Raw genomic sequence first — 24,677 nt, 5'->3', positions numbered from 1 at the left:
GCTTCCTTTCATAAATGGATCTTTTGAAAACATCAACTCCGTGGGTGTTTTAGAGAATGAGGAAATTGTTCATCATTTTGTTTAACAAAGCTTTTCACATGCAACCATTTTAAAAAAGTGAGAAAATTAAATTTCTTTTGCAAGTAGTCAAAATATAAAAACACATATTCTAAGTAAATTATATATTCCTTTCTTGGGTCAGTCAGCAAATAGCCTGAGAGAATGAGTGACAACTGGGTTACCTAAAATGTAAAGCGCTTTGGATAAAAAGTGCTATATTTAAAAATCATACAATGTGATTTTCTGGATTTTTGTTTTAGATTCCGTCTCTCACAGTTGAAGTGTACCTATGATAAAAATTACAGACCTCTACATGCTTTGTAAGTAGGAAAACCTGCAAAATCAGCAGTGTATCAAATACTTGTTCTCCCTACTGGTTATTCTAATTCCCACTGTAGTCATCTTGGCTGACACTGTTGTACCATTTGCTTTGTAAGTAACTCATCAAATGTTCAGACAATTGCCAGCATCATCCATCACAATCAGCCCGGGACGAACTCCAGCCATGACTTGTCACACATTAATGTGTGTGACCTCGGCCATAATGAAGCGGTTAATTACACGAATGTTTTAGAAGATGAATTACCTGTTAAAATCTCACTTCAAACATTTCTGTCAAGCCCAGCTTTGCATTTATAATCTCATGCCAAACTACAGAGAGACGAAACATTTTATCTCACAAGCATTTCCCTTATCATTTTGGTCTTCTGCTTCCACTCATCTCCACGTGAAGTACCTCCAGGTAGCTGCAGGGGTGCTGATAAATGTGGTTGTGTAGAGGATACAAATGTTTGCTTTGAAATGGCAGGAAGAGAAGTATTAAAGACATTTTAAATGTCAGTTACAACTTACCAAAGCAAATTAATGTTCTTACCACCCTTTGTATTTTCTTTAATTAATCCCCAATGGACCTGACCTGGTCACATACACACAGAAGTTACACCACAAACAAGTACAGATATTGATCAACAAAGATTTATACTGAGCAGCGATGGCCAAACCAAATGAACTCTAATACATGAATCATCTTATGTTGTGTGTGTACAGTAAGCTGTCATTATGCAAAACACAGAATAGTTTAATAAAAACCTTACAGATTTATTTAACAGCAAATGGAAATATTTCACAAAAATAAATAAAATGTACAAGATTTAATGTGATGAGCATTCAAATGCATGGCAGCATCATTAACCATGTGATGAGACTTCAATGCACAATATGACAGTACTTAACAATTGCTTAGGCTTAAGTTTTCATGGGAGAGTTTCAGTGTGCAAAACTCCTAATGCAAGAAATTTGTCCTATTATGTTTTTTATTTTGAATCAATGCAACATGTGCTTGCAGGCATTTCTGCCTGCTTTTCATAATACTGTAGTTTACTGTATTCTAGATAATCAAACGTATACAAGTAACTGCCATGCGCTTGGTGTCTTGAACAATATGCAACAAACTTTGTGGTAGACACAGAGCAGGAAAAGTAAACTGATGCAGTAAAGTAGTCATTTTAACTTGTATGAATGTAGAATTTATTGTTGTCTATATTTACAGTAATAAAACATATTTAATAAATAAAATTTAGGTAATTCTTGCCCTACATCAACTATTTTCTTGCCACTTGTACAGTCTTAGGGAAACAATCACTTGAGACTGTTTTGATATGAGCTGTTTGACAGCAGTATATCCTAATTATTAATTTACTCTCATATGCAACAGTGATTAAAATTCCCTGATAAACATATCAATGCTGCGGTGCTCTGATTAACCTATGCATGATCTATTACCTCATTTAATATGGATGTTTTCATTGTGTGAGTATAGCATTTTGTGTTTGCACAATGAAACTCCGTTATGAAAACTGTGCCAACGCAAAAGTGTATAATAATTTAATGTAACCATCACCAACAAAGCCTTCCAACCCACTATTGTCTTTGTATTTTCCTTATCAATATATCCACTTGCGTGTTCTCTTGTTAAGGAAATCCATGCTCACCATATACTCAAAAAAGTATAAGAATGGCATTATCACTCAACTGTTCTCAGTGGGTCTCAGAAACCTACATTTCAGTATTTGTCGATAGATTATTAATACTGTTGGCCTTCAGTGGTCTCTCTAACCTAACTCTCTGACCTCAGGAAAATACAGCAATGAAAAATCTCCCTGGAAGCTTAACAATAAATATTTTCTAAAACCTTCAAAGCACAAATTACCAAAACATCCACACAAATTAAATGTTTCACACAAGGGCGCTTTCAAATAATAAAAAGCACAGTAAATAATTCAGTGCCAACACATCCCAAACCCATGTTCAACTTAATGATATGTCTCAGTGCTTTCAGAAGATATTACTTCGTATAATCAAAGTGCTCTGACGGAGCAAGGATGGGGATTACTCTTACCTGATCAGATCAGGAAATGATATGTGTCGTTATGGATCTAATTAGGTCGCTTTGTGACATTTACAAGCAATATAGAGGGTATGCGTTGATGTCACTTCCCCTTCCGGAACACGCTGGACTGAGTGGAAAAACATCTGTTACCATGGCTGCGTTCAGCAAACAGATTGTAAAACAAGTCATTATTTGCTCAAATTAAAAGGCAACTGTTTACCAAAGAACCAGTGGTCCAGCTCTTTCCCATTTGTGATGTGTTGTTTGTGTTTTAGCTGATTCAGGCCAACACTGCTGCTCGTCTTTCTGCCACTCAGCGAGCGTAACTGCGTTCTGTGACGTCATGTGCATACCCTCTGTAGTCACATTAGACAGGTATCACCCTTAAGTTACACAGTCATAGTCAGTAATCAGACATCTGGAAGTATTTCCTTTAAGTTCTGAGTGGATGTACACAATGCATTTGATGGAAAACAACGGAAGTTAAAATACATGTCTTAACATCTAAGGGAGAAGCTACATAAAAGTGTCACACCCTGAGGATGAAAAAGGAGATAAAACAAAACCCCGGTGTATTCTTCTCACTAGACGGCTAGCCTAATGCAACACTTGAATGGTGTTTCACCATATGTGCCCCCAATTATGCTGTCTGAAACAGATTTCAGAGAGTTAGGGCAATTATCCCGTGGCGTGATTAGTCACAGAGCCTTTGCTGCAATCAAAGAGGCTGGCCTGGCCACTTTAATGGCTAATTAAGTCAAAAACTCTTTGTGGCGGTTCACCTTAGGCCAGCAGACAGTACAATCTATTTGTTATATGCTCTTTGTATAAGCTAACATCCTTTTACTGTTGTCCTGGAGTAGATAAAGTAAAATATGCATGGTATTAAAATCCAACTTATCAAGCTGCTTCTAAACCTCCCTTATGTGCATTTAGTTTGTCCTTCCAAAGATTTCTTTTACCACATAATTGTGATCCTTCCTCATCTGCGTATTTATTCATGTCCTCCATATGTAAACAAATTCCATTTATGGTTTGATGAACTCCAGTCCTTAAATAAGTCATCAGCCTTTGTGTTTAATAACCATACCTACTGCGTCTGCATGCTCCGTCTGTGCTGGGATTGTGGTGTCTGGGTAAACAGAACCCTAAACTGGATGTTGTCACACAGACAAACATGGAGGGTGGGCCTAGTTTGAACTGTGTTCTAACCTGTCCCCTGCTGGAGATTCCTTTCATAGTTTTCCAGGCAGATGTGGACGCGCTGAGTGAAGTGGCTCGGGTCAGAAATGGCCCGGAGGAGGTCAGTCTGGACCAGTGTGATATCATAGAGCTCAGAAGTGCAGGCTGTACGAGTCTCGGCCCCACCTGGGTCCAAGAAAACCTGAGAAACACACACACAGAAAATGGAGAAACCAGAGTCATAGGGGGGGGTGATGTCAGCTTTCTGAACCAGCTACAGTCTTGCCAAAACATCTGTATAAGCTACTTTATTGAGATGGATAAAACTATGAAAAGTAGCTGCATTAATATTGTCTCTGACAACGCAAAAATCGAAAGAGAATATAGCATAAACTAGTGCTGGGCTCTAAAACAATAATGATAATTATCGCAATATATTTTCCTCAACAATATAACAAATGTTCAATTTAATTCATTTAAATCACCAACAAATAAGCACATAATGTTTCTATTAAAGATATTTATTTTGTTGAGGAAAAGGGACTGAAAAAAGATTTTACTTAATTTTACTCATGTATATTTGTTGAAAAAAGACTTTATCATATTTAGTTTGAATGTTCTACCTTAGCTTTATTAAGTGATCGACTGTTTGGCAAGTGTTTGTCATGTTCAGAACATAAATTGTTTAACCATCTGGTTTGTTCAATTTTCACTTAAGAGCAAAAATCAGCCTTTAACTTGAAAGAAATAATGACATTTATTGTGAAAAATATCAATATCAAAATTGTATGAAAGGTTTTATTGCGATAGCCTATTTGGCCATATTGCCCAGCCCTAGCAAAACCACTCACTGGCCAGGGACAAATATACACACAATAGCTGACATTTAAGCAAAACTGGATCATTCATTACACCGGATGCATGTTGGGAGACTCACTGGACAGCTAATACAAGGGGCTAACGGCAGGGATTCCAAAGTGTTGTCAAAAACAACAGGATATAGAAACTTACGATAAAATAGAGACAGAGAAGACAAATACAATTCGAAGAGCTAGGCTTTGTTCAAGTGGAAAACAAACTTCAAATGATATTAAAACCTTTTGCTCCTGCAGCTGATTGCTGCAGAGTTCACTAAAGAACACCAGAAATTATCAAACAGCATTATGAAAAAGTTACAGTAAAGAAGGTTTCCCAAAGACGAAGCTCAATGCATAATTAATAGAGCAAAAGAGAGAGGGTGGGAGATCAGAAGTAGTAATTTTAGCTCATTGTACTATAAGCTAGTGAGATGCTAAAATTGTAAAATTATTTGTTTCTCAAGCGCTCATGGCCTGACCTATGGCTATTTGAGATGTCATCTTAGCTACTAAAATCTCCGGCCAAAAGTCTTGGAGGTCTGCGTGCTCTCGCTGCCTAGTTCCCTCTACAATTAGATGTGATTTCTATAAAAACAGCTGTAGATGACAACTGCAGGTGACAGAAGCACCATATCCACTCTATATAGTCTAACAAAACGTATCCATATAATCTGTATGAAGGTTACTCAGAGCTGCAGGTTAATACCCATGACTCAGTCGTTATGTAACTATGCGCTGAGATTTTGTTCTCAGAACATGTGAGAAAATGACACCACAGCCTGTTAACACACTTATCTCTTAAAACACCATATCTCAGAATTTGGTTCTAATTAAAAAGCTGAATACTCTCTAAAGTGGAAAGGAAACTGGGGAAATATAAGTTAGAAATATAAGCCTCTTAAAGCAATACATATGGAGGTCAATAGTGGTTGATGTATTTTCAGCCTTTAAAACAAGTGACAGTACCTTGGGATGGACTATGGTATCCTCGTCGTTCTGTCTTATGTTGTCATCTATGAAGATGTGCTGAACATTTTGGTCAAAGGGGTCGACCCACAGCGGCTTTCCCCCACGGATGGAGAAGGTATTTGTAGCCCACCTAGACAAGAAACGGGTACAGAAATATTTGGAAAGGAATGAAAGAAGGGATAGAGGCAACGAAGCCCACATTAATGGTGGCTTACAGAGTGTTATGTGTACCAGTCAAAGTGGTCCTGAAAGCCCCCCAGGCCCTGGACTGAGCTGAAGTACTGGTACAGGCCTCTTTCTCCATCACATGTCGACACGCGTTCCTCGGCTCGGCTAAGCACGACTCCCGTCTTGCTGCAGCGGATCTTGCCTGGAGTCATATTCACACTTAACTGAACCGAGAACGACAAGAGTCATAGTCAGAGAGAAACAAAAAAGGAACTCTGTGGTAAGCATGCAACCAAAAGAACCTTCTGTGAAATTATTTTGCTATTAAAACATGGCCTCTGGCAGACTTGACCTAAATTAATAGCAAAATCAGCATTAAAACTTTCTCAGACATAAAATAATTCTGTGCCAACTACATAAAAAGACAACTCTACTAATCTGTAGCTTTCCACTACATAGTGTGGCTACTTGATAGATAATGGCCATTAAACAATCTAATAAATGATAATTTCAAGTAAAACATTTTTTTAAAAAGCTCTCTGGCACGCCATTTTAACTTTAATAAGAGACTATAATTTTAGAACAAGCGGTATCAGCTGTTCAGCAATTAAATCAAATATTTTAAAATTAAAATTAAGATGAAACGTTTTTTTAGTTGTACAAGTGGTGTGGCTCTAGGGATGGCAATGCCAGTCGAACGGTCCACCACTTTGGTCCAGACTGAAATATCTCAACTATTGTATGGATTGCCATTAAATTTGATACATTCATTTATGTCACCCACAGTAACGACCAACACCATGGTCAGGACAACATTTATATTTGTCCAACACCTGCAAATTAATAGCATTCCCATTAGCCACTGCTGTGTTTAATTCTAATTAATGAATGTAAGCAAGCATGTTAACACGTTAAACTAAGATGGTGAACGAGGTACATGCTACACCTGGTAAACATTCACATGTTTACATTGTCATTGTGAGCATGTTAGCATGCAGATATTAGCATTTAGCTCAAAGCTCACACAGCAGCTAGCTTTTAGTCTTGTTTTGTCCTTGAAGGTATACACAGTATGTTTGGGGAATTGTCCAGTTGGTAAAAACTTGCCTTATAACATTATGTTTGTATCATAGTAGAGATCCATACTTTAGCATACACTATGTTGCTAAAGAACAGGCAGCCATTCACACAATATCACCTTTTATGAATAAAATCATGTACATAGCTTCCTACCATGGTTCTGACTGTAGCAGATGAGAAAAATTAACAAGAGGCTTATTCTCGTGGGCCACATCCATTGACCCGCACTGGGTCTGTTTTCTCATTCAATCAAATACTGAGGAATTAAATGTTCTCTTTTATGGTGATATGATTTAATAGTTCTTTCCTGTAGGTTAGAAAGCTTCAACCATCATGCTGCACAAAACTCTAAAATGGAAAAAGTGTATTTTAAGTGGTGCAGTTATTATTGGCAGAGCTTGTGTGCTTTTACTGTGAAGCGACTGTAGTGCATGCTCACTAACCCCAATGTACACGGATAAAAGGACATGAGCATGGAGTCTTGGGCATGACCTTCTGACCTCTCGGAAATTAACCACTAACCCCAAGATTTAGTGTAAGGCTTTAAATAGGCACGTTTTCCCACTGCACTCACCTCCAAGACATGACAAGAAGGATACTGAAGCTACTGCGGCCAAAATCTCACTGAGGCAGGAAAACAAAAGAGAAACTGAACAATCACATAATGTCTTGTGATTGATCTCCCCCCCCCCCCCGCTCTTTCTGTCTGAAGGCATAGATAAATAGCATCTGACAGGAGACTGTTTGAATAAGATTTCCACTGTGCTCTCCTCCAGACAGCTCACTGTGCCCGACAGGTTCACTTTCTGACTTCTCTTCCCCCTCTGCCTCCCCCCCTCACCGCTCTCCACTATTCACTCAAAATCAATGTGTTCCACTTCAGCAAGCTCACAGGTACAAAACCCTCTGGGAGTGGAGTCATGGAGACGCATACGTTTATGACTGTGTGTGTGTGAGCCAGTGTGTCGGTGGGAGGGTCTATGTTAAAGGGCACAGAAGGTCATGCTCTTCAAGAGAACATCAACATGGTCGACCAACCCTAAGGAACATGACACACACACACTTATCAGATAGATAGATAAGATACATTTACATTCACTCAATTTGCAGACGCTTTTATCCAAAAGCGGCTTACATTTGAGGAACAACATACAAGCATCAACAAAGCACGAGATCTGGAATTGACAATACATACTAGTAAAAGCAGCAATAAATACTAGTAAGAGCTAATGGCACATATCACATCAATGGGGTAAATACCTAGGGTATTCACTTTATTTTAACTGTTTCCAAGTAGCAGAGTTGTGCAAACTATCATCTAAACAGGGGATCTTTAACTATGCATTGGGAATTGATGCTGTAAAGCCCACTTAGTGTGTCTGTGAGATGTTGAGCTATAAACCTTGATACCACTACGGATAAAATGTCTTCTTGTAGTTTAGGTTAATTGACCCCTTTAACCCTGAAAGAATAAACACTGCAGACCACAGTGGTGCAGTGGAAGCGGTGGTGGCAATGTCTCACTTTAACTCACGGCTTAATAATGAATAACTGTGATTCTACTTCACCTTGAGATCAGGCAGATCCGGGAACAGTGGATGAGTCCCTTCATTCAGGGCTCTGGATACAGCCTTCAGCACACGAGGTAGGTCGGTTCCAAACGTACGAAAAAGGATAGCAAACTCCCTTCCTTCCTGCACCAGGTCTTTGAGCAGCTGGAAGAAGGAGGGGAGGATCCAGTGGTACAGTCGTCCATCCTCTCCTTTTACAGCCAGCTCTCTGTCCCTCTGCAGGGGACATATTCAGCGAGCACTCAGTAACACATCACTGCGCCAGGGATTAATCATGCTGTATAGGCTGCAGTAAAAATGTGTTCAGCAAATCTTATTTATTTTAATACAGAAACTTTACCATCTATTGGCAGAGCCACTTTGCCGGTGAAAAACTGATTTACAAGCATGGTCTGAACACGTAATACATAAGGTTTGAGCTGCATGACTGAACTGAATTGGCTTCTGGGGGAGGCTGCTAGAAAGTCAGGAATCTTAACTCCTTTGCATAAGGCATAGCTATGTGCTTAACTTGTATGCTACTGGTGTATGTGTGTCTCCAAAGATATGCAAGTTAAGCAGATAACACATGAGTGTTGAACAGAGGATGGAAGATCAGTTCATGCAGAACTGGCAAAGCGAGCTCTTAGGTATGTCAGTGTGTGGTCTTTATGTAGAATTGCAATAGGAGTTTAAATTGTAAAAGTACCTATTGTATAAAAACCAAAATTACAGACAAAATGACGAGTTAGCAACACCACAATCATCAAGGTCACTGGAAGAAATAAAGGCTACGATCAGTCAATAAAAAAATCTGAATCTAAAAAGTAGTAGTGATCAGAGGGGAATGATTTCTCTCTGGGCCACAGCAGTCTAACTTTGCACAGACACGTTCCACCTGGCCTTCTCATCTATTTTCTCATGATGCTTGCCTGGATGCCCTCGGGCCAGCGAAGCAGGTCCAGATGCTCATCCAGAACTCCGCGGAAACGTCGCCCGGCAGCTGATGTGAAACCTGGTATCCGTCCAAACTGAGAGTAATAACTTACAGCATCACTGCACGGTGGGAGCAGGGAGGGAGAATCACTCAGCCATTCCCACTTTCCTGCACAGAGGTGAGGAGAACAAGGTTTTGGTGAATGGTTGTAAATCTAGACACTTGGGGCACCGCTGGATTAGCTCAGTTGGTCAAGTGTGCGCCCCATGCACAAGTCCTTAATGCAGAGGCCCCGGTTTGAATCCAACCTATGGCCCTTCGCTGTGTGTCGCCACCCATCTCTTTCCCCCTTTCCACTATCCTATAAATAAATAAAAATCTTAAATTGAGACACTTAACAACGGAATGAGGGCTGAGAAATGGCTCAAGGTGGATCTCTTGCTCTCTGGATTTGTCTAATGACTTTAAAACAAGTTTACGCAGGCCAACTTTTTGGACAACCTTAAGTAAGTATTACCACTTCAGTGAAATAGGAATTAATTACATGGGGATGCTGGAGGAAAACAGATCAAGTGAATGGCTCTTGACCATATTCTGCCAAACATTACTTAAAAAACGTATGTTAAAATTTATGTTATAATGCCCACTTCCATGTTAATAGCACAATAAGCACATCATAAAATATTTGAGCTTGTTATACTATTGATGGCCTGCTTTTCGGCATTTGTGCAAATCATATGAAGCATTTCATTTCTGTAACATCTCAGGTTTTTTTGTGGATTGGTTGACTACCTCTAAGTAAAGTAAAGGAGGAGGGGGTCTTTTATATTGTATATTTAACATGGACCTGGCGTGTGACACCTCAGGAACAATACATACGCTGACTGAGCACACACACATTCCCAGCATTCTTGTGTGATACGTTAAAGTACTAACAATTTCCAGTTTACCTTGTTTGCTCATCTTTCCCCAGGTGACAGTTGTGAGAAAATAGTCCAGAGCAGCTACAGTCCCCTGGCCAGTCACGGCGTCCGACACCAGTATGGTGTTGTTGAGGTCGATATGCAGGACTAACTTTTTCCTCTGGTTATGATTTGAGGACCGGAGCCCCCGAGGGACAGTCACAGTAAGGTCACCTGTCCCAAACCCAGGCTCAGGGACATTTCTGTCGTTTGTCCCGTCATGTGCTTCAGCTTGGTGGCCGCTGTTCCTGCCGCGCTCCGCCATGAGTGTGATACAACTGAAGACAGGTATCGTTTGGAAAAAATGTCAACTAAAACTTGCTACCTAACTGGCCCCTCTGTCTCACACATGATTTGCCGGCACTTCCTCGTTCTCCATGCAGTCTTCTTCTTCTTCCTCATCGGGTCAATCTTTGTACTTTACCAAACAGAGGAAAGAGCGCCATCTGCCGGTGCTGTAAAACATTTAGAGACGTACAGCAGTTTAAGTAGTATCAGATAAATACCAGCGGGATTTTAAAACACCCACTACTCCTTTGCCATATCCCCACAGGTGTTTTGAGTCATTCTGGCTAATTAGACCTCAGTTGAATAAAATCACAAAGCTCCGTGGACTAATAAGAAAGATGAAAGTGTTAGTGGATAAACAACCTTTAAATTGGCAAGTTGGTACTGTTAGCATAAGTCAATTTTTCTTCACAAATATTATACAGAAAAAAAGATATTCCGTTCAAAACAGCAAACACTTTAGAAACATGTTTTTAATGACGATAGAAGGGCCGTAACTCTCTTGTGCTGAAATTCTCTGTTTTGGTAAATGAGTTAGAACACGTAACATGTGCTTTTCCTAATGTGACATGTTAAAATGTCTACTGTAAAGGCCAATTTCCACTTTTTGTTCTTATCCATTTATATATGTTGCTGTATTTGTTTTTAAACGATTGATTTATGATTGTTTTGTAAAGGTTAAAAAATGATGAAAGTGTAAGTTAGAAAGTGTTCGTACCTGCCCACACAGTCCTGAGGGAGGGCCAGATCACCCTGCTAAGGGGCTCTGGGGTAAAAACAAGTAGTGGGCCCCTACTGACCACCCTGTTTCCCCGCTTTGTGTATATATCCTGCTGCTTATACCCATCTATGAGCAACAGCACACACTGGGCTGCAACTAATGATTCTTTCTGATTTTGAATGATATGTTGCTTATTTTCCAAAAGCCAAATTATATAAAACAGAGACAAGTGATACATCCTCACAGCTGGAACCAGAGAATGTTCGGCATTTCATCTTGATAAATTACTTAAATCAATTCTCAGTTTAATTGTACTCTATTGTACTATGTTGGAGGACCACCTGCCCAGTTAGTGTGTGACTATTTTGATCAAATGCAAATTTAGTTTCCATGAGCGAATTGCCAAACAGAGATTCTAGTACCTTCAGGGCCCCTGGGGGTATGGGGAAAAGACCTGTGAGGTTTGATCAAGATTAGTTCATCATGTCTACTACGACTGTGAGAAAACACTGTCAGTAGTTTCCAAAATTGTTTTTATTTATGTTAACCATTTATATGTATCCACAGCAGTATTCTTAATGATCCCACTTTATATACGCAGTCCATTACAAAGGAGGGGAGAGGTGAGACTGGACAACTCTCGCAAAACTGAATTAATTGTTGCAAAGTTTCACAGGGGAGGGGAGGTGAACATGCAATCATGCACATTTCAGTTTATACTGAAGCCTTTGACAATTGCATCCACAGGATTGAATATCTAACCAGTACAAAAAATGAAAAATAACAACAATACGCTACAGCAACAGAAGCCAAATGTTTATAAAGCGACAGACAACTGAAAAGACGTGTGCCCGTGTTAAAATAAAAAAGGAGGTCAGCACCTTTCTCACTTTCCTTTACATCTGTTGCTCCAGTTCCAATCCGAGTTACAGAATAGTCTGCCACAAACAAATCAAACCAGGCAACGCCTCAGAAAACAAAACAAAGAGAAAAGATTTACACACATTACAACAATCTTCACTCAAACTCCCAAAATGTACCCTAATATACCGTAGTTTTAGCCAGGGATTAAGCGGTCTGGTCAAGGATAGCAGTCAGGTTTTTAGCTTGAAACCAGACCACAAGGTGCGTTGGTGCGTGGAAGCCTGGCAGGCGTTCCACTGAACTGTTAAGTAAGTGTGTGTTCTGTGTGTGTGTTTGAGACTTTATGCATTGGATGAATATAACTACATATACAGCTTGTTAAGTCTTGATCAATGGGTAAGTATGTTAATGTGAGTATATCAATGGTGTGAGTGTCTAGTTAGTACTGAGTACACATCTATATGTGCATCTGAAGGTCTTTCACAAGCGAGTGCAGTCACTTCCTCAAAAATCCTCAAAGACCACCTCCAGATCTTCTAGCATTGCAGCGTTGTTTTGGGATTCAGAGATGGGATGCCTGTGTAATTAAAGGGCACTGATGTGTCTTTAGCTGAGGATGAGCTTCCACTTGGGACGTCCCTGGATCACCAGGTCTGATCTGCATTTCCCGTAGTTCTCGCCATGACTAGTCCACCTCCTCCATGTTGCTGTAGGATGGTGCTGCACACTCTCCAGAGTGGGAGAAGAGGTCAGAGGGAACCTCTGGGGTCAACATAGGGGGTCCTTCAGGGTCCAGGTCTGTCCCATATAGTGACTGGCTAGAGGCCTGTAAAATAAACCAGTGTTAACAGTAAATAATGCTGATTTAGTTATCTGGGATATTTCATGTTCTGTTTGAAGAAAATAGTGAGGATGTAACATGACAAATAATATACACAAAGACTATAAATGTGCTTTTTTATTTCCAAAAGGAATATAATACTTTATATCTTAGAAAGCAGCATTTAGATGGAGGTATCTAGACACATGATTGCAGTGAAAGTAAAATGGATTTTCTTAAAAATACAGTACTTGCAATAATTTTATTCAGCGAATCAAAGTATATTACAGATAAGAGACCTTCATTTCTTCACAAAATTCAAGTCATAATTATTCTTTCCAAATAACATTTCATAGCAGACCTCACATACATAGTTGCATCCTTCAGACAGGTCCATTTAAATCTAGTCAACTTAACAAAAACCCCAAAGCATCTAGATGTTTAAAACCAGCACCAGTTTGTGCCAAAAACCCCTTTAAGTTGAACTTGAACTGTCTACATATGAGTTTAACATCAGTTGATCCCACTACTGCTGTTTATGTTGGGTACCGGGAGGTTTCACACAAACTCTTCAAAATAGTGTATGCTGAACACCAGCTTTACCTTATAAACAATCTTAAACCTAGATGGACTTAAGCCTTGCATATATCAGAGTCAAGTATTCACAGTCTGACGGTGCTCTGAGCTTTGCCGAGCATTTAAGGCAAACATAGGTCACGCTACTCTGCCTTGATACCATAAGAGCACTGGGATTTCCCTGAGACCCAAATACACACTGACAACCACTGAAGCAACAGAGTAAAGACATGATCTATGTATGGACAGTTGGGAGTCTCAGAAAGCGTTAAGACATTAAAAAGACTTAAAACCCAATTATAACTGTACAATAAATGAAATCATCCAGAACTTTTTTTAATTAAATAGAATTTCTGAGCTCCACAGGTGTCCATAATCAATAACTCTGGCACTTTCCATTCAAAAGGGCATGACACCAAAACATTCAGAAACATTTAGAGGTGGACGGCAACTCCATAATCATTATTCTAGTTTAAAGGATAATTTCTGTATTTTTTTTTTTTTTTACCTGGGCCCTATTTTCACATATGTTGGTGTCGAAATGACTAGTGGGTTCAAAAACATTACGAATCCGTGCAGAAGCTTCAGCATCTTCAGGGCAATTGTGCCCGTAAGAATTACATCCACAAAAAGTGGTTCTTTTTTTCATCCGACAGGCTCAGGCAGTTATACCTGGTGTCTTAAACGTAATACCCTGGTAACACCCGGTCACACCCCTTGTGTCTCGCTCAAGGACAGTTCTTGGTCTGAAATCTCACGAGAGTGTTATTGCAGGAAGATGACCATGCAAACGTGAATCAGAGTTGAGGCTCTTTTTTAGTTGGATTAACGTTAAGAAACGGTCTTGCTAGCAGCTTCTCTACATATATAACAAACGCCTCTCCCTCGTTTCCACGGTCGTTTCCTGCAACAACTCGCCTGTCTTGAGATTTCAGAACGGGAATTGTCGTAGAGTGAGACCTCTGGATCCTACTACTGCAAGGATTCCAAAACATTTTGTACGTACTAGTTATTTCGACACCAAAATAGGGTCCAGGTTTAAATATACCGAAAATATCCTTCAACTTGGCTGTGACAAGACTGCATGAGTTAATTTCTCATCTTATTTTGAAGGATTTTTAAAAACACACAGAGCAACATTTCATCCTGAGAATTTAAAATCCTCACCTGGCTATGGCTTCAAGTGTTGAATAAAAAGCAACTAAAACAGACAAACAAACACTAAAATTATGGAAAATAAAAAATAAATACAGCAAACTACCGAACACACTGCTGAAAGAACCCATTTAAAAACACATGGTTGCTGGACACAAAGAGCAATATTATATAAATCAGTGCTCTCTTTAAAGGACATGAAAAAGGCAAGAACAGTAAGGGACACAAAAAATAGAGGGTTCTCTTTGCTTCATGATAACATTTAAAAGGAGTCACTGTTAAAGTGTCTCTTCTCACATATACTTCATTCATCTATCTGGCATTTGTACTGCAGAAATTTGCGATCTTAACGGCTTGAGTGTGTAGTGCAATAAAAACAAAAGGCCTTCAACAGTGGCTTCATCTGTAGCTCCAGATCAAGTTTTTGTACTAGAATCAGTTTGTCATAATTATCAGCTTATAAGTATTTGATAGGTTACTGTACAACTTTATCGTTTATTTCACAAAAGCATCTCATCTAAAAAGGTCCACTTACTAGCTTTTTCGCAGAGCTTTAAACTGTATCTGGTGGCCTCCCTGGTCCTTAGAATATACTTTCACACTTGTGTTGTTCCAGGATTAAATATTAGTGTGGGTGTTTGAGGCTGTCAGAGATCATCATCTGAGAACTATTTACAAAAATGTGACATTAAAACTAAATAATTGAAAAGCACACACTGGAAGCAAAAGTACAATGCATAGAGGTAATGCAGTGAAGAGTTTAGAGTCATTATACCAGCACTGTTTGCTGTTAGTATTCCTCTACTGTTGCTTTAACTATAACTTTTTTTATGATTTTAAAGGGTTGAGTAGTGCCAAGTTATACATACACTTCATGTGTTGTAGTTTTGGGTAGAACAGACAATCATTTTACTAGCTGAAGACGGATTGATGACTTCCTCACTTCTTACTCTAGAGGATTGGCAATTATTAAAACTTCATGTGCCTTTTCCCAGGTTTCCTACCTAACCTCTCCTTGTTTGACCGGCCTCACATTCATATTCCTTTCTAAAGGAGAGGGTAGACCAAATTGACAAACAGAGCAAACACAGCTGCCAGGGTGCCCAGCACAAAGTATCGCACACAGTCATCGTCGGGATAGTCCGACATCCTCTGCCTGCGGTGCCGCCGCATCGACGCTTTAGCTCTGTCTTCGTCTTCCTCATCTCTGTTCCTTGCGGTTTGTCCCCTCCGCTGTGCAGAGCGGAACAGTCCGCGGGGCCCTTCGTCAAGCCCCTCCTCTTCTTCCTCTAGTTCCCGCCATATTAGAGAGGCCTGCGATTGGCGGAAACCGGTGTCAGCTTCTGGGAAAAGGCGTGGTCTAACAAATACTATGTTTACAATGTGTTTACAAGAAACATTTAGCTTGGCTACTTCAGTTTCAGATCAACCTTTGTGATTACAGTGATTTGTAAAGAGCTAACTACATCCCTTCGCTGTTCGATAGTTTAGGGACAAACTTGGGACAGTTTGAGAGGCTTTTTTCCCCCAGAAATCAGACGGTTAAGTGTGCAGGATTCACATGATTTACAAGTAAACACAGCTGAGTAAATCAAAAGCACAAGAACATCTCAGCTGTTCCCTCCTTCCTCAAGCCCTTTCCTGTGAAACCCCATGGTAAGAAGTTGTTTTACCCATTCTGTCTACAACAATTACCAACATGGTACATCAAATAGTTAACACATATGCAGTGTTTCTCACAGAATGACTGTGGCGGGGAACTACACCTCTGGTCTCTTACTGCAAACACACCTGCAAGCCTCGCCTCTTTCTGTGTCTCTCTCCCTGTATGTGTCTGCTCTGCTGACTTTCTCCATCAGCAGTATGTTTTAGAGAGCCAAATAAAAAAAACAAAAACAGAACCGGTATTTTGGGTTTTTCCACCCGCAGTTCAGTTTTTACAGCAGCCAGTGCGCTGCATGTGGAAGAGGCTTGTTAAATGACGTAGCCTATAGAAACGATCCAAACCAACATGTTACTGAATGATATCTGCACTGGTGTATTTCCTGTTAACTGCTGCTTTACCTGGTCCGTGGTTGTAAAATATCCACCGTGTCCGAGTCTTGTAACGTAATACCAGATAACATCTCTCTCTGTGTCTCTCTGCAAAATGCTAAAATAGGTCAGCAAATATACCTGGGCCAAGTAAAGACTATATGTGGGAGACACTGGCATATGACTGAAATTGACTACTGGCTTAAATACATTCTCTGCAAACCTGTTAAATCAATGTGCCTTAAGAAAACATGGAAAATAAGTTAAAAATCTCACACAGTTTCATGTCATTTTCAGCTGACAACCTTTGTGATAAAAACTAACTGTATGAACAGAACACAGCACTCGTTTAGAGTCTACAGAGAGGGGAAAATCTCTGGATACAGAGTTTAAAGTTTATCTCCAGAAGTCCGAAACAAGGGTCATCACGAGTGAAAGAAACCATGCCCTGCCAATTTTTCCACACTTAACTTCCTCTACTCTATATGGGTTTGCAGCTGATTAAGCGCATACGCCTTTCTCTCTCAGCCACAACAGAAATCCTTACATTCTACTAAGTTAAAGCACTGCGCTCCATTGAAGCTACAAATAATTAAATGGCACAAGATGCTGATGCTGCCTGACAGCTGAGGTTTGTTGAGGTACATTTAACAAGAGCATCTCAGTGATGGGTCTCTCCATTACGAACCCACTGGGCTGTAGTTAATAAGCATCTCACAGCAGGAGATTCTGCCAAGACTAATTCCTGGAGAGCGGTTGACACATTTATCAATTTCTCAAACCCTGTGAAAGGTGGATTTGAACACAGCAGGCCCGATCTGTTCTATACCATGTAAAACAAACATGGGACGCCAAAATTGTAATGGCATGTATCTGCAAGCAGAGTCTCCCATTTTAAGTCAAGTTTTGTTGGTGAGAAACATATTTATTGCATCAATTGTGATGCTGCAATCAGGGTATTTTCACTATTTTCAACACTTTCCACCAAGCTAAACCATTCAACCCTAGACTACACTGCAACACATTAGCATTTTAAAGAGTTCGTGTTGCTTTAATTAACCTGTTAAATTGGATTCTAATCACCAGAAATGCTGTGTGCAGAACAAAATGCGTGTCCAATGTGAAATCCTGAAAATTAAACTGAATATCAGGGGTCGTGTGGGTTAGCCAAGGGATATAACAACCTTGGATAGAAGCTTAACCTTGGCTACCATGTTCCAGTGTGAAACGGATCATTTCTCTTACTGTTGTGGCGCCCTCACCTGGCTAGCTGTAGCTCCTGCAGCAGTAGGCGACTCGGCTCCTACAGGCCTGAGGAAGCGCGGCGGCCTCTCCACGGGAGAGTTTCGTCGTCGGTAGAACAGGACGTAGGCGTAGCGCGTCACCACCTGACTCTCCTCCACCATTGTCACAGTACTGTCATCAAACAGACGCCAGCCTGTGGGACAGGGAGGATGGGTAGAGGAGGAGGAAGGGCCGATAGTTTGGCAACAGGGTTGTAGAAGAGAACAGAATAAATAGGAGGATGGAAAAATTGTCAGAATTATCAATAGTTAAAGATGGGAATAAACCTCACTGACTGCACACTCACCAACATCACTGCGCTGGCTGTTCTTGTCACTGGGCAGGCGAGCATAAGCCGTGTAGTGGCCTCCTATCATTCCTCCATAGTGGTTGATGACTGCATATAAGTCGTAGATTGGGGGTTGTTGCATCTCATCCTTCTGGCCAATACAGAACTTACTCAGATCCAGATTTCTAGAAGACAAGATTACATTAGGAGCTATGTGATCAAAATGGGGGAACACCGTGCATTTGAAAAACATCACATCTTTTTACATAGAAATTAAGTGTTGTGTTGCAGATGGATATGCGTGGCGGAAATTCAACTTTTTACTGCATTTACCTGACGGGAAAGTCAACCATGTCATTGATCTTGTCCCTCCAGATGAAGCTCCTGAACGAGAAGCGTTTGAGCTGGATGATCAAAACGTTGGGCAGACGCCACAGCAGCAGTTGCTTGGAGGCCTCTCGGTGCTGCTGGCACTTTGGACAGTACCTTAAAAACAGACATAGCCTTGATATAGGCTCACTGTTCTACACTGCCCTGCTTAAAGTAATGAAAGACGTCAGTCAGTATAACCACACCTGTAAGCAGGTATAACAAAACAAAATGCAGAACATAAGGTGTCCTGACTTGTGGCAACCAGAACCATGGCCATCGCTGAATACGGCTTTAACAGGTGGTTTAATATTACATGTTTCGTTGTATGCTTGGACCGCCCATGAATTAAACACTGCCAGGATCTGCCTCAGCCTTGGACCATAATGGCTGTGGGGATCTGTGTGTGCAACAAAACCATTCTCAGTAAATCCTTTTGTGCCTCATTCACAAGTTTTAAAGTGTCTCCTAGTCTAGCTCCTCTTATCTGCAATAAACCTACAACCTAAAAAGAAAAAAATAACAATGAATATGTTAACTTCTTTGAGGTTCGCTGATTTGTCATAGAACTACTGGAACCAGCAACCAAATCATTTCTACAAAGTAGAAGTACATCATATTTTCAGAATGAAATGTAAATCACAAAACCATTGAGACCGAATTCAACGTCTGCACACTTCTACCTTTAAGGCAGGCTGCTACATGTAGGCGTTTTAGTAGATGTCATTGGTTTTAAGACACGTGACTGATGAAATGCATTATGTGATTTGTATTCTCAAATGTTTCCAAAGCTGCGCTTCAGACAGTGATGGCCTAATCGCTGAGCTGAGCAAGTGGAACGACATTTAGGCCAATTACAGCTGTTATTTTGAGGACGAAAACAACAATGAATTAGAAGATTCAGACCCAGATTATGATGCGACTGCTGACCCTCTAGCCAAGGGCCCTGTGGGTGAGAGTCATGTTGGAGGAGGAGGATTTCGGCAAGTTTGCCGGTTGTGACGGAGACAAATTCAAATGTGTAACAAAACAGGAGCGAGACTCTGTCCAGCAGTAAGTGGACAGCTGTTAGTGAAAGAGATGAAAACCTTATGGGCATTCTTCAGCTGCAAGCGTGCAGACTGTTGGCAAAAAAAGAAGTAGCTTGTCCATGCAGATTTACCTAAACCTAAATATATATATATATATATATAGCTCTGTTATATATCATTGCAATATGAATATTATAATTGATTAATTCATTTATATTGCCTGCTATGTAGCAGAAAGGAGTTACAAAACACAATTTCTCTCTATAACTTGTTATGTTGTGACAATAAACCTACCTACCTACTTAATATCTTTATGTTTTGGCGTGTTGGTCATTCAAAACAAGCAATTTCAAGACTTCACCTCGAGCTCTGGGAAATTATTAAATATTTTTTTACGACTACATAACTAATTAAAACATTAGTTGGCAGATTAATTAATTATTAAACATAATTGGTAGCTTCAAATGAACATTAGTCACTTCAGTTATTGTCACCCATCAGGAATGACTGCCAGCTACCACATGTCAACAGTTTCTATTTCAGGGATATTTCCTATCATGGATTCATACTGTCTCATATAAGTGAAGAAGTGCACTAAAGTCATTTTGTCACAAGTTTTTGTGTTATTATTAGAGAGAGTCCAACTGCTATTGGTATGTGATAAGTCAAACTGGAAAACAAAGAGACAATGCTCCACAATGTAGAGACAATGCAACCTGGGACAGTGGAAAACAAGAGAGAAACCAAAACTAAAGAGACAGGAGAGAGACAACATTAGATTATGCAGTCACAAAATAAAGATCCCTACCATGCCTCCTCTGGTGCCAGCACCTCTGGCTTTGTGAAGAGGTTGAGGCACTGCTCCAGCGTGAAGTGTCCTGCTCTGGCCGTCTCACTCAGAGAGCCGGGGTCCTCCTCATACTCCAGTTCCTTGGAGCTCACCAGGACGTACTCCTTCAAACGCTCGTTGTTTTTCCACACCAGCTCCAGGAGTGAGTCTTCGGGGAGGTCCGCCAGCACATCCTCTGCAGAGGGGTTGGGGGGTGAAGAAAAAAATATTCTGGTCTGTTGGACTATGTATACCCCAGATTTATTTTCAGGACTGTCCATCAGTTAGTAAACACAGCCTCTCTTTTTGCCTCAGCTGATTACCAAGCTGTGAAAAGGTACGTTAACTGGTACTATCCCCAACCCTGCCTTTTTAGATGCTGATCACCCACTCTGGGATTACAGGAGCTGTTTTACTCTGCTTGGACACAAAGAAGCCATGTCTCACATGAGAAACATAACACATAACAGCATCTTCCAGCCTTCTTGACAGAATCCCAACTAAGTTTTTATTTGTAGTTACGAATTTGTACTGGACATAGTTGCTATCAATTTTACACAGCTAGCTGTCTACTGGTTGTGTCCCCGATACTTTAAAACCACTTGTCTCCAACCAATCCAAGAAAAACCTGGGCTCGATCCTACCCCAATCTCCTAGCTGCTTTTTAAAAAAAGCATTTCTGACCTTTAACTACATTTGACTAAAATAGCGAATCCGAAGACCTAAAATAGAGAAGTTTGAAAACGCAGCCGACCATGTTTTTTGTTTTAAAACTCCGGGGTAGCGTTTTATTGCTGACAGGCGAAAACAGAGGACTTTAGAAATGATACACAGACACTCGCATCTGGCTTTCTGATTGGGTCTTGGAAGTGAAAAAGCCCTAATGCGCTGACAGTGTTTTAGTTTTGGCATTTTTTTTTTTATATTTTGTACTATGCAAATAACACAAGTTACTGTGCATGCTACGGACTCTTTTTTAATGTTGTTTAGAAATTGTCAAAGTAAAAGCTCTACTTGAAATAAAGCATGGGGGCAAAAAAAATTCTCACACTTTTATTCTGCAGACAAAACCACTAAAGAGGAAGTGATTATGTGAGTAACTGTTGCTGTCATAACTGAGATCTACTTCAGCACCGCTATCAAAGAATTTATTTTTTAATTTTGTTTGCCGCTATCAAAGCACCATAATCTGGCCACGGACCAGATATTATTGTTGGCGGGTAGTTTTTGCGAGGATACATAATCACAGAGAAATTAAATGTTTCCCATGTCAATGTTTGTATGAACTTTATCTATTATGTGGTTTCTAATGGACTGTGGTGCTCTTGGCTTACATTTTCCATGTTATCTGTCAAGGCCAAGTCGCAATAATATTTGGTTTTAAAGATGATTATTATTGTTATTATTGTTTCTAGTACAATCTTGGGTAACTGTACAGTACAAGTAAGTTTTCAGCCTGTCAAGACATGAGAAAAACTCATGACACCTTACAACTTAGTTAACCACAAACTATTACTTAACATACTTAAATGTTACTATAGAGGTGCAGTAAATCAACTTCACTGCCAGTCTCAACAAATACTGAACATTAAATATAAACATGCAATGGACCAAATATGAGAAGAGGACTGGCTTTTCTTTTTGGTCGTACCTTTCTCATCCAGCCTCTGTTCCTTGTTGTTAGAGTCCAGCAAAGCTATGTAGAACTGACTGGCATGGCCTGACGCCGATTCACTTGGATGCTGATACCCTGTTACTGCCGCTGCAAAATAAATGGCAAGAATGAAGATGTAGAAACAAATAAAAATAAATCACAGAAATACTGTAGCACGTGACCCTTAATAGCTTTGTTATTACCTTCTGGCCGTACTGCCTTCTCACATGAAGTCTCTTTTTCAGCATGAGGGTCCGAAGCCCAGCAGGAAGTAGAGGAGTTTGGCTCAGAGAATCCTGAATCTGAAGTCCGTGTGGTGGAGAGTGAGGTCTGGGACGAGAAGAGAGAATCTGACTCCCCAGAGTGGAGGGCTGAGGCCTGAGCATACTCTGCCTGAGATTCAGGCAGCAGAGAGTGGCTCTCCAGCTCCGGATCACCTGCTTCTACAGTACTGCTACCACCCATGGCCTCTTCCCCAGGCCCAAGACCATCAGGAGAGCCTGGTGGCATTGTGGGGAGGTCAACCCGGCACTGGGATGTTTCGGGGGATGTCCTGTCTGACTGGAAAGGAGGCTGAAACACGTTGACAGAAAACCTGCACAGAGAGACATTGGGGAGATTACAGCTCACTACATTTTACATTCGAGTGATTCTTTACAGCGATATTGAGCTGACATGCATACATTTTATCTCTCCTGAATATACACTAGCAGATTCATTTATTTGTTAAAATAATAGCTTTTTGTCATTCAGACATATGGCCTGGATTTATTTATTAATCAGGTTTTTCCAGCATAGAGAATTACAAGGTGTCCGCCCACGTCAAATCTAGCAGTGTCATCATGATTAAAAACTATTTTCTAGCAAGAACTTTAAATCAAAATAAGAGCTGATGTTCTACTTGATTTAATCATCTTACGGTTCGTTAACTGTGTAAATGAACACATTGGTTTTTAATGTTATTTTATTTTTTTTATGTTGAAAAGGCCATCTTTTTTTAAAGGCCATATTTTATATGCATTAACGTGATAATTGTCATTTGTCTCTTAAAATACGTTGCTTTTAAAAAGTGTTGGCTTGAGCCAGTTGAAGGCACGGTGTTTACAATCAGGCTGGTACTACTTCTGTCTCATTTTGAGCCAGGAATAACACTGATAACAAGTATTTGTTTGCATTTGCCTGCAAGATATAACAATAATTTCTAATGATATAATTAATTAAACAAATGTGACCTGAATATCCCCCAAATCATATTCAAAAACATTTTAGAACTAACATACTACCAATACAGCAAGCAGGCCTCTACAGTGAGACCATTTTACTCGCATATGTCCCTAAAAATCCATACGTGCAAACCGGAAAAATAATTTACGAGCACAATATGCGAGTAACTACAACCTACCGTAGGCTACGGTGACACAGAAGACAGCAGGGAGAAGATAAGGAGGTTGTGGGTTTCGCTAGCTGGCTATTTAGCTATATCAGGTGCCTTTTCTTGAAACACGTTCAACTTTTCATTAAATAGACGTGCTCGTCAGTTTCACTTTTCGTCAACTGACCAATTACAGCCTGCATGGAGCGGGACATTAAAAAAAGTTTGAGGTGCTACAGTAAACTTTTAAAATGTGGAACTCCTCCTGTATGAATGGTTCTGATTATTGATGAGATAACGTTAGTAGCATTAACAAATTAAGAGACCAATGTAGGCCATTTTTCGGATTTAATGAATGAAAACAACTAACAAATATGAAACTGCTGTCCGACCGGAATAAATATTATACCTGTGGTGAGCTATATAGCATATTATTACATACAATTACAATGCATATGGTAAAATTAATTCATTAATATATTAACATACTAACTATTAGATTAAAATGTAACTTTTTATCTAATGTTATTATAATAATATAAATACTAATACACTCATTTAAACTAGTTTCTCCTCCATGTTGTGGAAGGAGCTTCTTCAGTGGAAAGATGCAGATTTCCACTGCGCAGTGTGCCAGTATGTGCTCCTAGCCTCCTCCTGAGAGCAACACGTTCCCCTTGTTCTGTTTTACTAAAGTGATTGTAAAGTGTGATTTAAACTTCTGCATCGAATGGACGGCGTAGCCTTTGCGTTAATTCTGTTCAGTAGTCTTGTTTACATAAGGTGTGGGTTGTTTGGGTGCTGCTGCTGTATTGTGAATCCGTCCCTGGTTCAAAAACTACACAAGCACCACAGTAATGTTTTTTGTGATGAGTGATCAGTGTGTTAAAAGCTGTTTTCAACGTCAATTTTTCAAAACATCTGTTTCAATATTTTCAAAAGCTTCAACAAATGTTTAAGGCCTCTAATGCAGAGGTCACTAATAGGCGGACCGCGGTCCGGATCCGGACCCAGCCGCCGTCCTCTCCGGAGACTTACTACCTCGTGACGGAGCGTTTCTATTTTAACCCGCGCAGCTTTTCTAGCATTTACTGTACTGGTTTAGAGGACCAGGAAACTCACAGACCAATTGCACGTGCTCCAATCGTCTCATGTGACGCTGCTCAGCCAATCAAATCTGTGCATACCGATGCTTGCGAGTCGAGTCCGCGAGATTCACCAGAGACGTTTTGGAAAC

At 40.1% G+C, this 24,677-nt stretch overlaps 2 protein-coding genes across 6 annotated transcripts in view; both read right to left on the bottom strand.

The window, feature by feature from the left end:
• Window positions 1-921: 921 nt before the first annotated feature.
• si:dkey-32e6.3 lies at window positions 922-10,543 on the bottom strand. The gene is made up of 7 exons (XM_046057594.1): window positions 10,143-10,543; window positions 9,188-9,360; window positions 8,274-8,492; window positions 5,689-5,849; window positions 5,455-5,587; window positions 3,662-3,833; window positions 922-2,805 (listed from the first exon to the last, which is right to left on the bottom strand). Exons 1-7 carry the CDS (start codon window positions 10,417-10,419, stop codon window positions 2,666-2,668), a joined length of 1,275 nt encoding a protein of 424 aa, XP_045913550.1. The 5' UTR covers window positions 10,420-10,543; the 3' UTR covers window positions 922-2,665.
• A 1,136-nt stretch (window positions 10,544-11,679) lies between these two features.
• Window positions 11,680-24,677, bottom strand: part of usp19 (ubiquitin specific peptidase 19) — a 35,520-nt gene continuing 22,522 nt past the window's right edge. For 3 of the 5 annotated variants that reach the window (XM_046055885.1, XM_046055883.1, XM_046055884.1), the window contains exons 20-26: window positions 22,272-22,663; window positions 22,066-22,176; window positions 20,394-20,610; window positions 18,519-18,671; window positions 18,204-18,370; window positions 17,875-18,050; window positions 13,091-15,892 (exon numbers count right to left, since the gene is read on the bottom strand). In XM_046055885.1, the coding sequence (XP_045911841.1) occupies window positions 15,626-15,892; window positions 17,875-18,050; window positions 18,204-18,370; window positions 18,519-18,671; window positions 20,394-20,610; window positions 22,066-22,176; window positions 22,272-22,663 (1,483 nt within the window). In that variant the 3' untranslated portion in view covers window positions 13,091-15,625. Of the gene's footprint in view, window positions 12,854-13,090; window positions 15,893-17,874; window positions 18,051-18,203; window positions 18,371-18,518; window positions 18,672-20,393; window positions 20,611-22,065; window positions 22,177-22,271; window positions 22,664-24,677 lie in introns of those variants that run through there. The other 2 variants (XM_046055886.1, XM_046055887.1) reach the window with 1 other exon arrangement.

Source organism: Micropterus dolomieu, linkage group LG08 (assembly GCF_021292245.1).
Source record: "Micropterus dolomieu isolate WLL.071019.BEF.003 ecotype Adirondacks linkage group LG08, ASM2129224v1, whole genome shotgun sequence".
NCBI classification, from domain to species: domain Eukaryota; kingdom Metazoa; phylum Chordata; class Actinopteri; order Centrarchiformes; family Centrarchidae; genus Micropterus; species Micropterus dolomieu.
Note: the sequence above shows the minus strand (reverse complement) of the source record. Positions and strands in the feature narration are given on the sequence as shown.

Excerpts from the sequence above, each read along its gene's own strand:
- si:dkey-32e6.3 (XM_046057594.1), bottom strand. The coding sequence starts at position 10,419 with ATGGCGGAGCGCGGCAGGAACAGCGGCCACCAAGCTGAAGCACATGAC. Across the intron at positions 5,588-5,688 it reads TTTCAGGACCACTTTGACTG|GTGGGCTACAAATACCTTCT; the intron begins GTACACATAACA and ends TTTCTTGTCTAG. Across the intron at positions 2,806-3,661 it reads GAATCTCCAGCAGGGGACAG|AGGGTATGCACATGACGTCA; the intron begins GTTAGAACACAG and ends ATGTGACTACAG.